This window comes from Mycteria americana, chromosome Z, assembly GCF_035582795.1.
Source record: "Mycteria americana isolate JAX WOST 10 ecotype Jacksonville Zoo and Gardens chromosome Z, USCA_MyAme_1.0, whole genome shotgun sequence".
Lineage (NCBI taxonomy): Eukaryota > Metazoa > Chordata > Aves > Ciconiiformes > Ciconiidae > Mycteria > Mycteria americana.
This window is the reverse complement of record NC_134396.1, coordinates 24078679-24100345: the sequence shown is the minus strand read 5'-3', so window position 1 is coordinate 24100345 and position 21667 is coordinate 24078679. Positions and strand designations below refer to the sequence as shown.

General features: G+C 40.1%; 2 protein-coding genes across 2 annotated transcripts; both read right to left on the bottom strand.

The window, feature by feature from the left end:
* Positions 1-875: 875 nt before the first annotated feature.
* Positions 876-6137, bottom strand: MLANA (melan-A). The gene is made up of 4 exons (XM_075488288.1): positions 6064-6137; positions 3365-3461; positions 1751-1852; positions 876-947 (listed from the first exon to the last, which is right to left on the bottom strand). The coding sequence occupies exons 1-4, from the start codon at positions 6135-6137 to the stop codon at positions 876-878; spliced, it is 345 nt and encodes a 114-aa protein (XP_075344403.1).
* Positions 6138-13217: 7080 nt separating this feature from the next.
* On the bottom strand, positions 13218-21371 carry LOC142402727 (monocarboxylate transporter 13-like). The gene is made up of 4 exons (XM_075488474.1): positions 21170-21371; positions 17250-17393; positions 15304-16110; positions 13218-13444 (listed from the first exon to the last, which is right to left on the bottom strand). Exons 1-4 carry the CDS (start codon positions 21369-21371, stop codon positions 13218-13220), a joined length of 1380 nt encoding a protein of 459 aa, XP_075344589.1.
* Between the last annotated feature and the right edge of the window lie 296 nt (positions 21372-21667).

Genomic DNA, 21667 nt, shown 5'->3' with positions numbered 1-21667 from the left:
TTTCTATTAGTGCTAGTGTTCTGGAAACCTGAAAAAATTAACATCTTGGAGTCTGCTGTCTTCTGTATTCTTCAAGAAATGTGGGCTTCACACATTTTCTCATATTGTTTCATCATGTTAGGAACAGGTGACATGTAAAAGCTCTATATCTACCAAGTTCTTTTGCTTTCTCACAAGACTGCCAGAAGGAAACTAAAGGTGTTCATCATTATACCTATTGACCGGTATGAAATAATATGGACTCTAAGCAGAAATTCTTAGGTTGCCTGGATCGTGTTTTATGAGGAATTATTTAATTACAGGTACATAAACAAGTGATGTGAGGTAAAAGCCTCTTGTAAAACATAGTCGCTTTTTGCAGGTTAATTTTAGAACTGCTGGTAGAACTGTTGGTAGGGAAAATGGTTAGTCTTTGTACCAGCACATGTAGTCAAATGCTTTTGTCCATTTTATGACAGATTCTTGTACATTACATTCTAGGGAATAGTTTATTTATTTCTTTTTTAAACAAAGAGAGAGTAAATAGGGAAGATGAAAACAAAGGTGCCAACACTTTCTACTCTGGTTGATACTCAATGGTATGTACTTACTCTCGGTAGATCTGTGAAGGATGCAAGATGCCCAGACTTGAGTATAGTGTATTAATCTGACCACAGGAAATGAAAAACTTAAACCAAAAGCACATTCAGGTTTATTGAGGCATTTCAAGAACCAGTTCTGTAAACTAAGCAGGAATAATTTTCAGCAACTGCTAATGAAAGCATGTGATTTTTTTTTTGTGATTTTAGCTTTAAGAAAGTTAAGCATGTACAGGAAATTAAGAGGGAGCAAGAAGAAATTGAGTCGGTATATTTAGAGTTCAAGATTTCGTGTTATCATGGTGAATAAGGTGGTGGTGGTGACTGATGTGCAGCAATTTTGTCATAAGCTGGTGGAGCATCAGGTACCTATAGTAAGGAAAATGGGTGTGAAAGATTGCAAAAACAATTGAGGTGCAAGAAAATGACATTAAAGATGCAGTTAGCTATTTACTTTCATGTCAGATATGGTACTACAGCTTAAAATAGCTGAGCTCATTCATTATGTCTTTATTTTTTTTAAGGTTAGTTTTTGCTAATATGTTTTCTGGTTTTGCATCAGATTAATTTTGTTTGTATCATTCATCTAAAGAGAGAATTTTCAGTGTTATAAGGACCGGAATTTTTTAAAAAATGAGGGGTTTTTTTTATATTGAGAATTCAGACTAACATTGAAACTTTTCTTTAAAAGTCTTGATGCAGGTAAGTTGTCTTATGTCCAGTGTTAACAATTTGGGCAGCTTATTTAAAGTTGGTTGTCAGAGCTACAACCTTGAAGTTTTATAATGTTCCCTGACAAGGACACAGTCCATTTGTTGTTTGTCAGAGTGGCAGAACATCTATTAGGGAGATGTTTGTTTATTCAGTATATCTCAGCATTCAGGTGTTACATCATTCTAAAAGATTGCATAATGATCATGCAACTTAAGAATAAAGGTAGGTGAAAGAAGTTAAATTTTTAAAAGAAGAATTCTTAATAGTAGTTTTTAAAAACCCTTTTCACAGTAAAAATTGTGCAAAATACTACTTTTTACGTTAATGTAGAGGCATTGAAGACCCAATCTAGAGAGCACACCCCAAGAAAGAAATCACCAACAAGTGACTGTTTACCAAGATTGTCTCACCATGTCTTACTATGTTGTAAGTAAATGAAACCTTGAGTTACAACTTACCACAGAATCAAAGTTTCTGTACTCCTGCGGAGCCGTTTTGCAGTCCAGTATTTTTCCCTCACCTACCATGGTTTGTATCGTGCCCACACTAGGGCTTTTGCTCTGTGACAGATCATAAAGAAATATGGGGAAGATGAAAGGAAGAAGACAATGTGAAGTTGGAGCAAATTATGCATCATTTAATATTTGACAGCACATTTACCGTATGTATTAGAAGCTGGGATTAGGGCCAGACACAGTGCCAGCAAGTAAGAGAGGTAATCTACCTATCACTTTTTGCTGTCTCTGCTGAGACATACTCTCTCTCCTATATTATCCAATTACATTGCCAGAAAAATGAGGTTCACATTTTTTAGGTCCATGACCGCTGCAGGAACTGACAACTTCTCACGTACCTGAACTCCTCTTCCTTTTTATCCCACCCATTTCTTTCTTTCATCTCCAACCTTTTCCATTTTTCTACCATTTCTGTTGTATACATTCTGTACCAGTTCTCCCCTAGCCAAAAAGACTAACAAAAATTTGATTTTCAAAACCACAAAGCAGCAATCTGCAATGAGAAGGAATTAAAATAGAGATTGTGCTTTGTGCTACGATGTACAAAGCAGGCATGAAAGAATTCTGGTTTGCTTTTTGAAGGTTTTTTTGAGTATTACCTTCATTTTTGCAACATTTCACTATGAAAGTTCAGGTTTTATGTATTCTGCCAGTTGATATTTGTATTGGATAGATCACTGGAAAGGTAACAGGACAAAGTTATCGGAAACAGCAAGGAAATGGATTTGCTGACTTAGAGGAGAGGTATGTTTTTTAATTCCAAATGGTCACATCTTTTTCAAAATATTAAGATAACTAAAAGATATTTACTGTAAAATATGTAATTGGATAAAGCTGCCACTTTAAAGGATTAAAAGTGGCCTCCCTTTCATAGGAGAGAGAGCAGAACTTCAAAAATAAAGCTTTGAGACTTCTAACAACAGATGTTATGAGAAGGATTGTACCTTTTTAAATATTTTTTAAGAAGACACAAAGTAGAATTTTTTAGAAGTAGTATTTAGAAAGCAAACCTCAAACCTGCCCTGCTTTTTTGTAAATCTTAAAACTGCAAGTCAACTTTTGTACAAATAAATAATGCATCAACCATACATGAACATAATATTTACTTAGTTACTTGTTACAGTTATTTTTCTTCTCTGCTTCCTAGATTTACTCCTAATCGTATCTGTCCTTAATTAGGAGTAAGTCTTATGAGTAGTGAATATGTTATTTTTATTTAAATGAAAATACACAGCACACATCTTGGTTTTGTGTAAATATTAAATATAATGCTTCCTAGAGATCAGTTTTTCCACTGATGTGTTCTACAAAGTTGGGCAACTGGCTTCATCTCCCTATGCTTCTGCTTCCTCTTACCCCTTTGCCTGACTTGCAAATTCTTCAGGACAAGGTGTGTTTCATATTGTGTGGTCTTACCTGTGTATATGTCAGTGTATGTATTGCCGGAGATAATGATGTCCTAGTACAGATTTGATGCCCTCTGCATTAACGTAATGCAAATAATGATAATATGTTGTCAAAATAATAGCATGCTAGAAAGTGAGCTGCCATGCTTACCCTCAGACTTTTATAGCCACTACGTCTTTTGTAATACCAGCAGCCAAAGATAAGTAAAATTGCCAGCACCAAAATGAAGAGTCCAATACCCAGAGCTCTGTTGAGAAAGCAAAACAAAATAATTAACACCAGAAACAGATGCATTCTTCTGGGAGCAAGAGTGATCAGAGCAAATGTTCGTATCAGTATCCTTTTATCAGAGGAAGGCACGGAGCAGAATTTACCTCAGAAACTAGACAAAGTATCAATAACCTCAGCCAGTCTCTGTAGATTAAGCACTTAGCTAAATTCTCTGCCAAGTTCTTAAGCATTTTAAAAATGAGGAATATATTGCTTTGAAGATAATAGTCTACCAGTGACTACTGCTTCTAAAAAAATCCCTGCCTGTAAATCCAGCAAACAGCATTGTGATACTGGAAGAGAATGTGAAATAAATTAAATGCCACACCTGCAGAGACACAGCTCATGTTTATTTGTTAAATTTCTCTAGGCAGCAAGTATTGAGAAGTGTATCCTAATTGCATCATATTGCAACAACTGCTGGTGACAGAAGGATTTCTTGGACACATAAAACACTACAAAACCTCAAAACCCTACTAAGAAATTTTGAATTATTCATAAAGAGCTCTGTAATTCTTTAGTTCTTGTTCTGTGACATATTAGGCACAGTATTGGTGTCACTGGGTCATTTTAGGGAACGTAGGCTTTGCAAACTGTGCTGTAAGACATCCTTCCCACTGCTTACCAGGGACTTGGGAGAAGTAGCACAGTTCCACTGTCTGTCAGAAAGCAAGCTGACAAAGTAATTGCAAGTTTCCTAGTCACAAACCCCCTTCCTCCTGTGCTAATATCCTCCCTGTTAAGACATACAGAATTCACTTCCCATTTTTTTGTTCTTTACCTGTTCAGGGACAGAAAAGTCTGCAAAACTCTTAAAGGGAAAAGAGAACAGGAAAAAAATGACCACATGAGTCAGGATAAGCCCATTCTAACATACTTTTATATATCTTATATCCAGTTGTCCTGCAGTAATCACCACCAGGCTTTGCCGTTGGGCCTGAGGAGTGGGGTATGTGACTTAACAGGGATCATTTATGTCTATTTGCTATCACTTTCACTGACTCAGAGTCTCGTGAAGGAGTGTTTCTTTGTGACCTGAGAAGCCTGAAAGAAGATGCAAGCAGATTCCTGTGGCAGAACAGGCTGTCTTTTTGTCTGAACTGTCTGTGTGCTGTTTGAAGCATGAAGCCTCTTGGAGCCGAAGGAATTTTCTTTTTCACAAGTACCAGAATCTTGCAAGTTGCTCCTGCCCCTTCAAGACTTTGTGTTGGCTGGAGATCTGTTTTAAGCCAAGAATACAGTTCACGGCATTCACTTGCTTCGTGGTGCAGCCATGTTGCAGCTGATCTTCAAAGTTACGAGATGGCTCCACTGGTTTTGTTACTGTCCCCAGCACAGTTAAAACTTGGAGAGACTACTTCTCCAAGCAACTGCTGCCTCTTCTGCGTTTTGAAACTGCTTTCTCCTTTTCATGTGCTGCGTAGTTTTAGCCATCCATTAGCCTGTATCCCCCACAGAATGTATATAATTTCTGGAGTTGGTGATTTTAATTGCGTATTTGCCATCTAACTCCTTCCCTACCTATTCAGAGGCTAGTATGAAAAGTGTGTATGCAATTTCTTGCAATTCCAGGTAAAGTTGCAGCTGTGATATTAGTAATCTGTGCTTGTATCTTGAATGCTCCTTCTGGTACTGGACGGAGAGAGTCACTTTTCCCTCCCGTATCTAGAAAACCTGCGTACAATTGCAGCCACTGGAATTCATGGCAGTTGGAGGTGAGCACGCTTAGTTTCAAGTGCTGAGACATGACTAGCCAGCTTTCTCTTTTGGAGAGCTGAACTGCTGTGGAAGGACTATGAAGAGCGCCTTCCCCTTTGTTTATTCTCTCTGCCCAGGGATGAATATGGAGAAACAAATATCTTGCAGTATGTGTGCATGTTGGACAAGTCACCAAGTTTGGGAGCCAGTAAACCAGTACCAGAAGCACATTCCACATACAGATATCCCAAGCACATTGGAAATATTTGTCCAAAGTAATAACACATCACCAGCGGGATAGTGTCTCTAGTAATCCAAGACCCAACGTATTTTATTGTAAGCCAAAACTAACAAAGTATTAGCTTGAACTAGTTCTGCTTAAGTGGAATCTCACCCAGAAACAATTTACTGAGTCACATTTGTATGGCATTGATGTCTCCATCTGCTTTTGGATGGTATTTTACCATTTCTCTGGGGTTTTCACTTACATTATTCTTTCGGGTGAGACAATGTCCCTTTGAGGTTCTGAGAGGTATGTGGATCTGGAGATAAAACTTAGTGTAAAGATCACCTTGCAACAGCCTCAAAAGAAAATTCTAAATAAGCCTCAATAAACCTGGTAATTTTATTGTAAAGATTAATGACTTGTGATCATATGACCAAACTCTAGATTCTTGAATTCTGCAATTCTGATTTTTCTTAATCATTGAGGGCTCTTCATGATTCTGCAATGACAAACATTAGAGGCAACTACTGGACAGCTAAAATGCACTCCACCTATATACAACAGTGACTTTTTCTGATACTGTTTTGTACATTTCTTTCAATGTAGATTTTTTTCACCTGCTTACATGCTAACATAGGTTTTGCTTTATGCTTACTCTTCTGCTGCAAGATAGCTGTGTCCTTTCCCTCTGAAAAAGTTGCCATCTGGATGGTGATTTCTTCTAGGCATTTTGTGAGCTTGGTCCTGCTCAAACCTACAGGATAGAAATACAGTGCCTCAGCGCAATAAATAATTTGTTATCTTTAAAGCATAATATTATCAACTTTTTTTGTTTTAACGGGAGCATTTTAGGGAGGCAGGACAACCTGATATCTTCAGAATCTAGTAGATCCATATACATATGCATCTGTCCCAATTTACGGCGAAACCCAAAACCGTAACTATAGTCTACATTTGAATAGCTCCACTGACTTCAAGGTATTTGCACCTGAGTGCAACAGAGGAGAATTTGACATGGTCTCTTTAGGTACTAAGTGATGACAGACTTCTGAAGTAAAATCTCTCAGGAATATAGAAAGAAAGGCAATTTACCTGGACAAGAAAACTATTCAGAAGCAGAAAAACTAATATTGTCCTCACAAGTAGTTGTTTCTTTATTTCCGTTATTCCCTGTAAATGCTCAGGGGCCAGGTTTTCAACCAGCGTAAACTCTCAGACATCTGTTGATTTTCACATGGTTATACTAATTTATATCTGCAGACAATCTATACTTAGATGTGCAGGGAATTTATATTATAATCTTAATTTCCAGTCTTAAAGGAATAATCATCCAGCTAAAAGCAGTCTGAACAGTTAAAAATCTAATTGATCAAATATAGTAAAGAAGAAATCCACAAGTAATCACATTTCTGTCATTTAAACAGCACAACAACAGATCCTACTTGACAGTATCCAGCTAATCTACCTACCTTACACAGGTGAAGTGTAAAACCTGCTGATTTTATTGAAGAGAATTCTAGCCAAGGAAATAAAACATTTTCAGAGTTCACTTAGAGACAGTCAAGCCTATTTTGAAGCAACACAGAAAATTTTGAGTAGAATAAAAAAATACAAATCTTACCTCCTTCAGACCAGTATTCTGTCTGTTAACTGAAAGGCATGTACAGCTTTCTTTTCCTTGACTTAGTCTGTTTTTTTCCTCTTTGATCTGTTCTCTTATGACTATCACGAGTTTAAATTCCTTTGAGTACAGCTTCTGAATACATTAATTAGCATGAAGGAGGCAAGGAGACAACTTTTCATTTTCTTCTTACAGTCTGCATCCTTCCCTCCTAATAAACAGCTCAAAAACCTGTAATGGCTCAACACCATTTTACCTGCCTAATCAGTACAAGCTCCTAGAGTGGGCAGACTACTTCTAAATTCAAACAAGTTTTGATTTAGGGCTGATTATTTTGTGACAGAGGGCTGGCGTAAATGGAGTTTTTGCATTTGTTTAACAATTGCACACTTTTTGCACCATTGTAACACTGTGGAAACTAGTATAGCTGGAGCAAAACTCATAGATGGATGCTGTTACACTGTGATAGAAGTGTCTCAGATTAGGGCAAGTACAGTTTAATCCTGTACTGGTAAGCAAATGCTGCAACAAAAAGAAAGTCTGTCCCATGGGCTGCAGAACTAGCGAAGCCTGGTTTCCTATGGATTTGTGTGAATTGCCTGTGCTCACGCTGCAGTAATTCTGTTTACAACACCAGGCAAGAAACAGCAGTCTTGTGGTTAATTCAGAGGTCTGGATACTGTGGTGGGCCAGCTACTTTTTTTTAGTTACTGCCAGGAAAAAAAAAAAAAAGAAGATATAACAACCATGTTCTGCATGTCATTTCTCCCAATGAATCATTAATTTGGGCCTTTCTATGCTGCCACAGATTTTTTCTTTAAGTTTGAAGGACTCAAAACTTTGAACTTTTCGCTTATGTTTGAAGCTGTGAACCTGGCTCTAAATGCGGTTGAAAATGGCTGACAGACTCAAAACTGAATAGGAAGGAGCAAATAGTGTGAGAGATCAACATCCATTTCCTTAGGAAATCTGATGAAAAGTCTTAACATCAATATTCTTAGCTAGTGCAGGGCTGGGAAGAGCCAGACCATTTTTCTGCTTGTGTGTTTTGCCTAATTATGGTAAAAACCTGATCTTTCTTTGGACATTTTCCCATGGTGGTGCCCAGTGACAGGACCAGAGGCAATGGGCACAGACTGAAACACAGGAGGCTCCAGCTGAACATAGGAAAGACTTCTTTACTGTGATGGTGACTGAGCTCTGGCACAGGTTGCCCAGAGCGGTTGTGGAGTCTCCATCCCTGCAGATATTCAAAAGCCATCTGGACATTGTCCTGGGCAGCCAGCCCCGGGTGGCCCTGCTGGAGCAGGGGACTGGACCAGATGACCTCCAGAGGTCCCTTCCAACCTCAACCATTCTGTGATTAACACCAGAAAGATCTAATTGTTTTTGCTAGACCCATTAAAGTTTGAAACAACACATTTTTTGTGGAGGGAAAAATAAGAGGAAGAAGAACAAACATTAGTGAGGAGCATAAACTTGCTCATTTGGCCAAAAGTTTCTCTTATATTATCCCAGATGAACTCAATGGGAGTTTCAAAGGAGAGAGAGATGTAGGGAAAATTTCTGTAGATACCCATGTGTGTAAAACAGTAAGTGTATGCTATCACAGTCTATCGAGTTCCCAAGCAACATGCCAGGCCTTGTGCGGTACTCTGAAAATGTCACAGAGCTCGTTACCGAATCGTACTTTCCTGAAGAAAAGCTTCACTTTTGGGAGAGGATGATAACTGAAGGGCACTCTTTGTTCTTGTCAGAATCAAAACTGAGACATAAAGAAAATCCATGTGATACCAAAACCAGTCTCTGTGCCTTCCTTGCCTCAAGCAGTGTGGGGGCAGGATGTCAACTGATCGAATATTTTGTGTTCTGAATGAATCTCTTGTTAATAGTGTAACAAGGAAAGGGAAAAAAGAACAACTTTGTCATGGATCTGTGGTGCCATCTGGTATGTAAATGAACAATGCTGCTACTGAGGAATTGGATGGATGAGAAGGTGAACACCGTGTCCTGGTTCTGATCTCAGTTTTTTTACAAAATCTTATTTCTCTGAGGTGCTGCTAACTCTCAAAGTCACCGGAATTGACGTATGGATTCCATAGGTGTTACTTTTTTAAAGATAACATTTTATCTTTAAAAATGGAGGAGAAGAGGATGGAAGAGGAGGAGTACTTAGGAGAAACCCCAAAGCAACCCAGGCCTTTTGTGATAGCCAGCAACCTGTGGCCAGCCTAGGACACTCTGATGATTCTTGATGATAGGTATGAAATTAATGCTTCTAGTGTAACTGAAAATAACATGCTTATCCTTTTAAAAAGAATAGCAGTTGTTTTTATGCTGTTGACAGTGTGATTCCATCTTTCTAGGACAAGAACCTGGGATTTTTATTCATTTATTTCCCTTAATTGATAATCTTTATTTTCCTCCGGCATTTGAGGCTTCCTACAGCAGACAGAGCAAAGAAAAGAAACATAAGTACCTTGACACCTGATTTAGTAAAGGCTTTAGTTTTGAGTTTTATGGGAATTTCAGTGGAAACTCTCAAGTATTTCAGTGCTAAATCTACATTAACAGTAACACAGTACAGTAAGAGTGAATAAGGAGATTATACCCCTTCGGATGGTGCTGAGGATCCTCATCTCTCCATGGTTTGGGGATTTACTTTGAAGTAGGTATTATCTGGCTTCCAGAGCTGAACACTTCCACTATAGGCCTGATTTGGAACTTTTTGAAAAGAAGCTATTCCTCAAATTGCTGCTACCTCAACTGCAGGCACCTCCAGGAAGCAGCATGTTGTTCCGCAGACTGCCTTGCACAGACACTATTAATATCTTGTCATCCTGAAAGCCTGGTTCATGAAAGTAACTCCCTCCTCAAGTAATTTCCAAGTGAAACTGTGTCAGACCCGTCTCCCTCTGCTCCATCTCTGAGCTATGTCCAGTACAGAAGGCGTGGTAGTCTTAATCCTGTAGTAGCTATGCCAAGAGGATGTCACGAATGCAGTGGTGCCTGTGTTCCTGCACCTTGTTTTTCCAAAGGAAAAAAGATTGGATAGCTTTCTGGCAGTGTTTTTCTTTGCTGCTACTTTGTCCATGGTTGACTGGAGGTTCGGAGCCCAGGGGATTGTTCAGATTTATGAGACTTTCCCCATGAGATGCAGGATGACCAACCATGGGTGAAAACCTTTTGGATGCAGTCAGGCACTATCAAGGTGAGGCAGTATTACAGAATTATGACTCTCCTTGCATGTAATTTCAGGAGGCCATACCTGAATTCAGGAGAGTGGTGGTGCTTTCTAAAGCCTCACAGTCCTGTTTCCACCAGTGAGTGGCTAACTGGTTTGGGGTGAGAAACTCCTTGCGGGTGAGCTGCTGATTTAGGTCTCTGAGGCCATCTCAGAAACTCTTTGTTTGAAGAAGGTGAATATAGGCAGCACTGACTACATCGTTAGCAGCTTGGAACAAAACAGCCCTTTGCAAGTAATCCCTGCAGTAATAGTCCAGTGAAACTTAACTTGGAATACTGCCGCTACAGCTGAAGTAAAAGCAGTCCCAAAATGAATACAAACACTCGGTATTGTCTGTGCTATTAAACACATGCGTAGTCATCAGCTGACAGCGTGTCCAGGTGACTAATACTATTCAGTACACTTAGCAAAAAAAGTAAATGAACGACTTTCCATTTCTCCCTTCACAGGGTCACAGGATCCTGTTCAGGCTGGTGGGGACCTGGGGAGGTCTCCAGCCCCAGCCCCTGCCCAGAGCAGAGCCAGTTCTGGGCTCAGACCAGGCTGCTCAGGGCTTCACCCAGTCGGGGCATGAAACCTCCGAGGACGGAGACAGCCCAACCTCCCTGGGCCCCGGCCCTGGCCCCACCGCTGGGTTGTCCTCGTGGCTCCAGCCTGGGCCTCTCCTGTTCCAGCTCGTGCTGCTGCCTCTCGCCCTCCTGCCACACACCGCTGTGAAGAGCCTGGCTGCATCTCCCCCATCCCTGCCATCGGTGCCGGGGATGCTGCTGGGTGCCCCCAAAGCTGCCCTTCCTCCTGGCTGAACCTGCCCTGGTCCCGCAGCCTCTGAGGGGCCCTCTGCTGAACTCAGTCGTGTCTATCAACTTCTGTCCTGTACTTGGTGCCCCAAAATGGATGCACAACTGCGGAGCAGAGGGGAATAATCGCTTCCCGTGATTACTGTCTGTGCCCCTGTTCATACAGCCCAGGATGCCACTAGCCTTCTTCACTGCCCGCACCAGATGTCAGGACATATCAAAATACAGAAATCGGTGACAGGGCTTGTAAATAAAATACAGAATTTTAAGAGAAAGTCACAGGTGGAAACTGCATCTATTAAACATCTCTCCATTCCTCCCCCCCTCCAACAATTCCCCTTCCTTTCATTTTATAAAATGAAGAGTTATTTTAAATATTGGAACACTGGAGAAGACTGAAGAATAATAGTTTCTAGAAAAATCTAAGTTTTTCAGTTGACATGATTGAAAAATGTTTTGTCAGAAATTTCAGGGCCTTGCTACAAGACTTTGCCCACCCAGCTGTGTCCCTTCCAATGTGTGTTCTGCAGTCAAGCCCTCACAGATAGTTGATTTATTAGTGGTTCAGCTAATTTCCTGTAAGTTAAATTAAATTTTTGAAATAATTGTTATCCTTATGAGACAAGATATAGTTATTTTAGATGAGTGATTTATGTTAAACTTGGCTTCAGAGATAAAGTGTTTCAATGGTAAAAATTTCTGAAGTTCATAACTAGGGCAGCTATGACATTTGTAGTAGTTTGAAAGCTTCTAAGTGCTATGTTTTTTCCTTTTACTGTTTGTTTTTCAAAGTGATCCAGCCTTTCCTCTCTTCTTTTACGTTCTCTCTTCCCCCGATGAAATAAAATGACCCCAAAAAAAGTGATTTGGATACAGACTCTTTTTATTCTCATAAATCGAATATTTGCTCAAAGAACCTCAGGAGAGTTGAAATGTGGGGCTAAAGAGGACCTCAGGAAGCCATCTAGTCCATCCCACTGTTCTGACTGAATTGTTCATCCCACTGAATTGTTCATCCCACTGTTCATCCCACTGAATTGACTGTATTTCGATTTGCTCTCATGTCTTATCTATTCTCCAGTATCTCTATGTTTTCGTATTCTCCCTATAGTTTGTTTCTGTGCTTAACAGGCTACAGTGAAGTTTTTTAGCCATTACATAACTCTGCCTTGCTGCAAATCATATCAATTACTAATTGCCTTAACAAGGAAAGGAATTAATTGTGTCTTCTTTACCTATTACGGATTTGAAGGCTGTTCTCATGTTCTGTACAACGTTCTGTCTTCTAAACCAGACAAACTATTTCTTACACTTTTTCCTTAGGCTGTGTTTTCTTAACCTTTCTCATTCTTGTTCCACTTAATTCTTTGCAACTTATGTACCTCTTCCAGTTAAAGCCTTGCAAGCATCATTACCTCCTCTATCTTACCACAGCACAGAAAGATATTTACTATTTTTAATATAGGGTTGCATTTGGTATTCTAACTCCATTTGAAGTCCAGTGTAGCCTTAGGTCTTCCTCTGTTATTCATCAATCCTTCTCCATTTTATGTGTGTGTATTTTGCCTTTTACTTCTGATATTTAAGACTGCATTTCTCTCTACTGGATTCTATTATTCATGTAACTTTCCCCATTTATCAGGCTTATTTATTTATCGGATTCCAGCCCTGCTCTGTAGAGTACCTGCAAACCCTTTAGCTCAAAACCACATTCGTGTACTCCTGCTTCACATCCAGCTTGTTTACTGAAAATACTGAACACTACTTCCCCAGGCTAAACATCTGTGAGCTGATGCCTCTTCCTATTTGATAGTGATGGCTGCAGTCTGTATTTGGGGGGAGGGTTTCTGTCTGCTGCATACACGCTTCATGGTAATTTCATTTAGACCACCGTGTTCCTAGTTCGCTTATCGCAGCCCTGTGGGACTGTGTTGAAGACTTGTATAGTCAAAATGCAACTTCAACATCAAAATAATATGATAATGGTTACTGGTGTGGTTTGCTTGTAAACTAATGACTTTCTTCCTCAGTTTCAAACATTCCTATCCAAAATTTCCGTCATTTTATAAATCCTACTAATATTGAGTTTGGAGAAAATAAAACACTGCCGCATGTCCTGAAATGCTGTAAGATGTCCGATGTAGTCACACCACTACGTCATGTTCTCGATACCTTCCATTTTGAAGTTTCAGGAGATGAAGGGAAGGGTAGGGTAATGTTGACTTTTCTGGTTTAGTGTTAGTCTGGCTTCCTCTTTCTTTTCTCTGTTGGAGTTGATCTAAAGAAACTAAAAATCCAGCTGACAGGACAAGAGTGGCTCCTGCCATGTAGAAGCCTGCTCTGTAATCTCCAGCCATGTCCACGATCAGACCTGGAGAGAAACAAATGACAGCGATGTGATTGATAGAAAACGGGCTAATGTGAAACAGCTCAGCAGTGTGAACATACCCTCTCACAAAGGGAGTATGCTGGCTACGTACCTGTCTTGCAGTTTCTACATCATGAGTGCATGGAACATCACCCCATTACAGCATTTTAAAATTTGAAACACAATTCACCTCTCATTTACTTTGCATATGTGAATTGCCAGTAAAACAAGATGCTATACAGTTTGAAGCACTTTCCAACCTAAAACATGGCAGACAATGAAGGTAATGGCTGGAAAAAAAAACCAAATCATGCAGCTTTGTGTCTGAGTAGCCCCATGTTCTGTGGTGTAGCTGTCATCAGTTGCTGTAATTTGGACCATAACTGTACAGCACAAGAGAGTTTAAAAAGGAAAGGAGAGGCCTCTGCTGGAGACGCAGTTGGAGAGGTTGCCTGCAGTTTTATGGGCCTTCCTGTTCATCATTTTACAAAGAGTCACAGATGTTAACAAAAAGACCCTGGTTTTAAGGTAGCTTTAAGCCAACCAAAATACCTAATGCCATTGTGTACCATACTGAAAAGACAGTAGTATCGTAGTAGTACAGCAGTGTATGTGGTAGTATAGGCTGCTCTGCGGGTACAATGGCAGGCTCATTTGCGGGCTGATGAAGGCTGCTTGCTTGGTCTCCCATTGCAAAGTTTGTCCACATTTAGTGTACTCCCCAGCCCTCGTTCCAATCTAACATCAGTCCTGTTAGGCAAAGGAACTCTGAATCCAAATCTTCTAGATTTTATTCTTAAAGTAGGAGAGGAGAGCTTGAGAAGCACTTAGGGTTCCCTTCTCTTCCATACCTTCTTTTTAGCTTACTATATACATACAAAGGGGTCACACTGATCCCCAGGTAATCAGTACCAGTGGCCAGCGACTATATAAATGTCTTGTTATCTATTTTATTCAGATCTTCCCAACATACTTTTGATACTGTTCTGTCTCAAATTCTCTATGAATCTTCCTGGTTCCTATATTTTCAAAAGTGAACTAAAATGTTCCAGTTTTCAGTCTGACCCATTTGCAACCTATTAGTGGTGTCATCACCACAAAAGTCACTCTAGTGTGTGAGCAGTGGTCTTTGGATGAGGGCTCAGATCCGTGTTTTACAAGTCACAGTCGTCATTTTTCTGCCGTATCACTTTGTAAAGTCCCTACAGCTTGCAGATTGTTTGTCTTGTATTTTTTCCAAGATGACTTTGTCTAGTTGCCAGCCCATAAATCCATGTGCTGTCTCATTGTCTGCTCTCTCTTTCCACTGTTTTTATCAGATTTAAAATCCTATCCTCCCCCATTTATTATATTGGTTAGCTCAAATGCCGTCTGAAAACAGCAGGCATCTCTGTGAAAATTTCCTTGAGGTTCACATGGAAATGTTTCAAGCTGTTGAATTTGACCTTCTGTAGAAACCCTCCCAACAATACCAGCAATATCACTAGTCTCAAATTTCAGTTTCTTCTCTGAAAGTATGGATCTGCTGCTTGTCCCAAAGGTACACTTTCACAGAGAGACAGTGGGAGTCCATCAAGTGGGATTTTGTGGGATTCACAAAGCAGGAACATCACCATGTGAACCCTGCCATTCTTCCCTGCTTTCATGTTGAACAGCTATCTCTCAAACCACAGAGAAAAGAGGGAGAAAGACATTTTGGAGAATAATTCAACTGACTCCTTGTTTTTATGTACTTCCTGGTCCAAATACCCCTGAGCTAAAATAGGGGGAAATTTGGGTCCAGATCCATATTTTTTCAGTTTGGGTTACCATTCCCCTTTCTTCTTGTAAACTGTATTTGGCAGAGTATCATCTGAACTTACCTGCAAGAGGCGGCCCCAAAAAACCTCCAGTGCTTCGAATGAGCATGAAAAGCCCTAGAGCACTGTCAAAATCTGGCATGCCTACAACATCTGCTAGCACTGTAATGTGAACAGCAACTGTTGTGCCAAAGAAGAATCCATAGAAGCCAGTGAATATTGCCAAGGACAGGTAATTGTTAGCCAGCGGCAACAGCATCAGGGAAGTACTGATCAGTGTAATTGTCATTGTCAGCAAATGAACAGTTTTGGTAACGTGGAGGTTGGCATACCAGCCACACAGCAGTCTGCCCGCAAAGTCCACCATAGCCAAAATGGACAGGAGGGATGCAGTCCACGATTCATCTATTCCCAGGCTGTGGCTAAGTGGAACTAAAAATAACGGAGGAACAAAAAAACTCATAGCAGCTAATATGCCAAAAATGGCATAAAGTACAAACTCCGGTCGCCTCACAAGCATCCAGTTGAAGGTTTTGTGTGTGATGGGAGACTCGTCGTCTTTGTCTATCCCAGATCCACCATTGCCAGGTGGTATCTCAGTTTCAGAATTGCTAGCCTCAAGGAGGCAGCTGCTTGCCAGGGGTCGCATCAGTACTCCACAGACACAAATATTGAGTTGGATGCCACCTATGATCAAGAGGGCACCTTTCCATCCATATTGACTAATCAACCACTGGAAGAATGGCCCAAACGTGAACGCAAAGGCACATTCTCCAGCACTGGCAATAGCATTGGCCAAAGCTCTTTTCTTGGAGAAATAATGGCTAACAATGCTAATGGCTGGTGTCCATGAAAAGGAAATCCCAAGTCCTGAAAAACACCAATACAAATAGCACCAGTTAGACACTACTGAGGTATTTTGTGAAGGTGGAAATTAAAGCAGTCAGTGCTCCTACATTTGCAAAGTTAAAAACTGATAAAAGAAAACCATTTTTGTTCCTAGCAGAAGCATGAGCTCAGCTGTACTATGTGTAAGAGTACATTTGTGGCGTATGTTCTGTATGAGTAAGTTGTATGTTCAAGCAAAAAAGCAGGAGTGTGAAGTATACACTATTAAATTCTCGCTGTGAAAAAAAAAAAAGGTTGGTTTGACAAGTTTGCCACTGGGTGAGAAATCGCATGGCCATGTGGTTGACACTAGAAAGGTCTCAGAGTGTCCATGCTGTCCTAATTAAGGCTGGTACTAGGTCAGATCACCAGGTTAAGCTGAGCTGTGTTCAGGGTAGGAAGTGAGGGAGGACGTGAAGGAAGCTGGTGTATTACCTCTATTTGCTCTCCATTTTCTTGCCCGACTGCTTTGAGCAGGCTTCAAACCTGCTCTAACTTACAGTGATTTTAATGGCTCCCTAGAAACTATTTGGCAGCCCAGGACTGCCAAAGGGCTCAAATTCCAGACATTTTCTCAGGCATCCAGCATGGAAATGGGAATGGTTTATTTTATTCTCTGCCAGTTTTGCTTCCTGTTCCAGAAAAATCTGCTAGCTGTTCGAGACAACTTTCTGGCCTGTTTTCTCCTGGAGTAAAGGAAAGGATTGGAATGAACTGAAAACCTGGGCCTGTGTTCAAAACATAAGATTACTTGATAGAAAGTACAAAATTTGGGACCTCTACATTCTTGTACTTCAGCACCCTTTAGGCTCTTTAAACCTTCACAGAGCTCTTGGCTCTAAGTAAAAAATAAAACACTTTTCATTTTCTGGTTGCATATAATTTGCAGGTGAAAATTACTAGCATCTAATTATTCACCTTTTTTGTCGTTGCAGGTTTCTAGCACAAATTCCTACTTCCAGAGTGGGACAGGAGGGAAATGACCTTTACAGAGGGTTGCTGGTTCTAGTTGCTCATAAAATCAAAATGGAAATCAGATTTTAAAACTCCTACCATTAGCACCCTCAAATAAGGGCTCTGAGTTGCTGGTGAAAGAAATCCATAAAGCCATAGAGTCATACCCTGTAGGAAGCCAGTCGTTGCATACATCCAGACCATGTTGAGTCCAAGAAATCCCAGTGCCATTCCTGAAAAAGCCAGGAGTCCTCCAGTGATCACAACGGCTCGATGGGTGTACCACACACATAGTGAGCTGGCAACAGGGGCTGGATCAGCAGCAAAATAGGAGACAGATAAATACGTTAGGAACATTTAGCTGATAGTCAGGACAGAACAATCAAATAAAGCATTTGGAGGAGAAATACCCTTATAATGTTTGTCTCAGCCTGAATTCTGCTGGACGGGGGGGGTGGTCAATCGAGATTTTAAAATTGCATCCTTGCTGATGGGGAACTGTCCCTGCAGCACAGGTTTTAAAATATATTCAAAATATGTGGGCTTTTTTAAAGGGAAAGAGCATTTCAGCGCCTTCCTTGTGGAAGAGTTCTCCTGAGTTTCATGTAAGGATACAACTAGCGACATGACAGAAATTCATGTCACCTTTTAGCAGAAAGAGAAACCCCAGCCATAGAATCACTAGGTTAATCTATAAAAATTGTATTATTGAGACCATATGATTGATATGGCTGGCATGAAGACTTTCTGGAGAAAACTAATCTTTTATCTTCTAGAGCTGTGCAAAATCATCTGTTCATGGAATTGCAAATGTTTTATAAAGGACCAAAAATTTAGGTTTATTTTGAGGTAATATTTTTCCAGGAAATTTGCAGTTCATTTCTTAAATTTTTATTTCAGTGGTACAGTTTCTCTCAGCAGACTACAGGAACTCTTCAACACAAGAGGGCAAACTTGCACCACGTACAGATCCGACTTGGTGCAGCAATTCCAAAAACCAAAGCACTGGTCTCTAATCACTGTCTGGAAGCACCTGAAATGTTAGGGATATTTTTGCTTAATTAAGGATCAGTTATACTGCCTGGCTGTTTTTCCATCAGCATCACAGAGTTACGGTCAAGGCCATAGCCGTCGTGGAAAGGCACTCTGTTCTGCAGGGACAGTTTCAAACCCCAAGTATAGGATTTTTTTTTTAAATAACCATGGCCACTAGAGGGATCCCAAGGAACCCCTGACACCAGCAGTTCTCGGTGGGGATTCATAGTGCGAAGAGCGAGTCGATTCCCTACAATTTATGATATTCTGGAAATTGGAGTTCGGGGATAAAATGAAATACGGTTAACGAGGACCATGCTTATAAACTGAAATAAGTGGGGAGACAATGAAGATAGGGCAGTCAGCAAGGGAGGTTTTACAGTAGTTTGTAGGGGCAGGTTGTTGTACGTTCACCAGTGTTGAGTAAGATAAGAATGAAGAGAATTTGGTAGCTAGGACAAGTGAAATAAACCTGGCAGAGAGATATTAATGGCTGCAAAATCTGCAGGATGTACACTGTCTGACAGCAGGTAGCTAGCAGAAGTTACACAAACCCCAAATGTCTCATCAGTATTTACAGCAAAAATACAATTATATTTGATAAGCATGTAAAAATGATACTGGAATTCAGTCATGGTCTGTAAGATGTAGTGGAAGGGATGAGACAGGATAAAGCATACACAGTTGGAGAATCATACATATATGATGAAAAAAAGAAGAGAAAAGTAGACTTAGGATAACAAGAGAGATCCATGGAAGCACTTAAAGACAAGAGAAAGATCTGCAGTTGGAGCAGAAATACTACCAAAAAGCAATTTTTTACAGAGAATGAGGAGAAGAAGTAGGCAGAAATTGAACATGGGGTAGCAGGAGGAAGAAAGAAGCTAGCCAGAACTGGAAACGGAGAAGATAGCTAGGGTCCAGAGTCTGAAAGGATAAAGGGCAATACACAGGAAACTTACAAACAATGGAAAGGGATGATAATCACAGTGCAAAGAGAAAGGGGATGGGAGATGTACCAAGAGAAGGCCTATGTGTGTGATGGGGAGAATCCTTGCTGTGGTAAATTGAACAGCCTGTTGCAGGTGCAAACCCCAAAAGTAGAAGCATGTGCTCTCCTTCCACACAAGACACAGAGCTGCTGTTGAAAGGATCCAAATGGGAAAAATTAATAATTCACTGATCATCCTTCACACTGAGCCAAATGACACTGAAGGTTTCCCAGAGGAACATATTAAGAAAGACTAAGCCAGGCCAGGAAAGATGCTCAAAGAACTGGAGGCTCAGATGATCTTCAGCAGAAAGTCTTCTGGTCCCTATAAATGAAGCAAAGGCAGGAGAAGATAAGGAAAATTACCTAGTGATCCCAGACATTATGAACTGCTATACAGAAGGGTTTTGGAATGTTTGGCCATCAAGCTGTATTCACTGAAAGAGGATTATTTTCACAGGATTTCAAAGGATGAAAAACAACTTCTGCTGAAAATTATAGCTGCCTTCTTTGAAGTAGGCCAGCCTCATACTTGGCTAGGCAAATACAGTTTTGCTGGTTTATACTTGATATTATTATTTAATATGCGCTATCCTTGATACATTCCTATATAATGTAAATATATATATTTTTAAAAGGTAATAACATGGGACTTTGAGTTCTTTTATCCTCCTATGTTGGCTTTTTTTTTCTCATTAAGTTCATAGGCCTGAATAACAAACTGGTATCATAATAGGTCAGTGGTAAGCCTAATTTGTAAACCAAATTGATAGATTCCCATTTATTCATTTCTGTAATCTCTGAAGTAGGTGGAAAAGCAGGTTTTTCATCGATTTTTCAATAAATTATTTCTGTCAGAATGAAACAAGCTCTAATACCGCAAATCAAGCACCAAGCAGAGCAGTTTATGGAACTGATAAAACTTTTCAACCCATGACGCGCTTTATCTTTTTACTTTGACTTTGAATTACTGTTTTGTTCTTCTGAATACATTTTTCAAAGAAAGATCAGTTGCTTATGATCTTTGGCAGTGCTACAATTACAAGCAATAATACTGATAGGTGTGGACTGAGTAGGATGCATATAATTATATAGCGTCTAAGCAATGAAGCGTCTTCACAAGCAAAATTATGATAGCATTTCTTTCGTAAGGATACTTGCCTACTGCAACTATATATCTATATGAGAATATGTAGAGCAGATTTCGCAAATACTGTACAGTTCCTGCCTGCACATGTTTGGAATCCTCACCATAACGGTGAAGGATCATCCCGTTTACAAGGGCACAAAGGACTCTGTAAGTAAATAAGTTAAGAGTCAAATGCAGTATGTTTGATATTTTTCCCTCCTTCATTTGGTGAGATGTGGTATTTGACCTGATCCCATAGCTCATTGCCTTTGACTGGGATTGTTCACTCTCTCTTCCCTTACTCTCTGCTTGTGTGGTCTTGTCTTCCTTATGCTCCCTGTGAGTGAACTGCATTTTTTTTTTCTTTTTAACTCAGTGAGTTTTCTGTTAGATCAATGACTTGGAATCATTCTAAGGGGGGAAAAGGAGAGCCAGAACTGGCAATACATGGAAGGAGGTGAAGACAAAAAGGAGAAGTGGGGGGAAGGCAGGACTGAGAGTCACCATTTTGGTAGCAGATGGCTTATCTGCTAGGCAGGGTCACAGTCCTTATGTCTTAAAGTACTTTGAAAAAGTGATAGTCACTGTGAGATCATTGAACTTGATCCAACAAGCTCTGCAGTTCTTAGGATTATCTCCAATGAGTTTGATTCAAAGCCTGTAGGAAAATTGAACCATGAGTCTAGGTACGTGAAGTTCTTTAAGGCAATCGGATTCCTGTGTATATACAGAGTCCTAATTAACCCATTTCATGCCTGAAGTATGGACACACTTTTATGAGAGGAAGCAAATGCCAATTTTCTGTAGAGACAGAAGAAGGAAGTATTGTCCTTACATGTCTTCATTTTGTGGGGGTTTTTAAGGCAGCTCTTCAAAATGTCTTGAGTAGTTAAGATATTAAAATAAAGTGCTAGAGGAGCACTTCTACCTACCTCCTAAATGAAAGATGGCAATAGTCACTGATGTGATCCAGGAAGTGGTGCTTGCAAGTTCATCAAAGTGCTGCTGGATTTCAACAAAGAACAGACCAAAAGTCTTGAGGACAGCAGCAGTGAGGCCCATCACTGTGAAGGCTGACACTACCACAACCCATCCATAGCCACCATCTGGTGGATTGCTGTCTTTGGCCTGCATCTTTTCCAGTTCTCAGATCTTCCCTCAGGTTTTTTTGCTGGGGTAGTAGTGATGGTGGTGAGGATTTTTAACAGATCTGCAAATTAGTAGAAGGCCCAGTGTTAAAGAAATTAATTAAAAGATTCTAGGAATGGCTTACACAAGTAATTACCAAGTGAAAATACAATATGCATTTCAGTGGTTTGATTGAAAATATTACCTGCGAAACAAATGCTCCAGGAGACAGAAGGCAGAGTAGAAAGTAAAACAAAACAAGAAAACAAATGAAGAAAAGAAAAACATGCAGGTAAAGAGGG

What these genes read in the sequence shown, in the direction of transcription:
- MLANA (XM_075488288.1), bottom strand. Translation starts at nt 6,137, where the DNA reads ATGCCTAGAAGAAATCACCATCCAGATGGCAACTTTTTCAGAGGGAAA. An exon ending in GTGGCTATAAAAGTCTGAGG is followed by an intron (nt 1,853 to 3,364) that starts GTAAGCATGGCA and finishes GATCTGTCACAG; the next exon opens with AGCAAAAGCCCTAGTGTGGG. An exon ending in ACAGAAACTTTGATTCTGTG is followed by an intron (nt 948 to 1,750) that starts GTAAGTTGTAAC and finishes TCCTTACTATAG; the next exon opens with GTACCTGATGCTCCACCAGC.
- LOC142402727 (XM_075488474.1), bottom strand. Translation starts at nt 21,371, where the DNA reads ATGCAGGCCAAAGACAGCAATCCACCAGATGGTGGCTATGGATGGGTT. An exon ending in TGCCATCTTTCATTTAGGAG is followed by an intron (nt 17,394 to 21,169) that starts GTAGGTAGAAGT and finishes CTGCTGATCCAG; the next exon opens with CCCCTGTTGCCAGCTCACTA. An exon ending in TTTGGGGCCGCCTCTTGCAG is followed by an intron (nt 13,445 to 15,303) that starts GTAAGTTCAGAT and finishes GTTTCTCTCCAG; the next exon opens with GTCTGATCGTGGACATGGCT.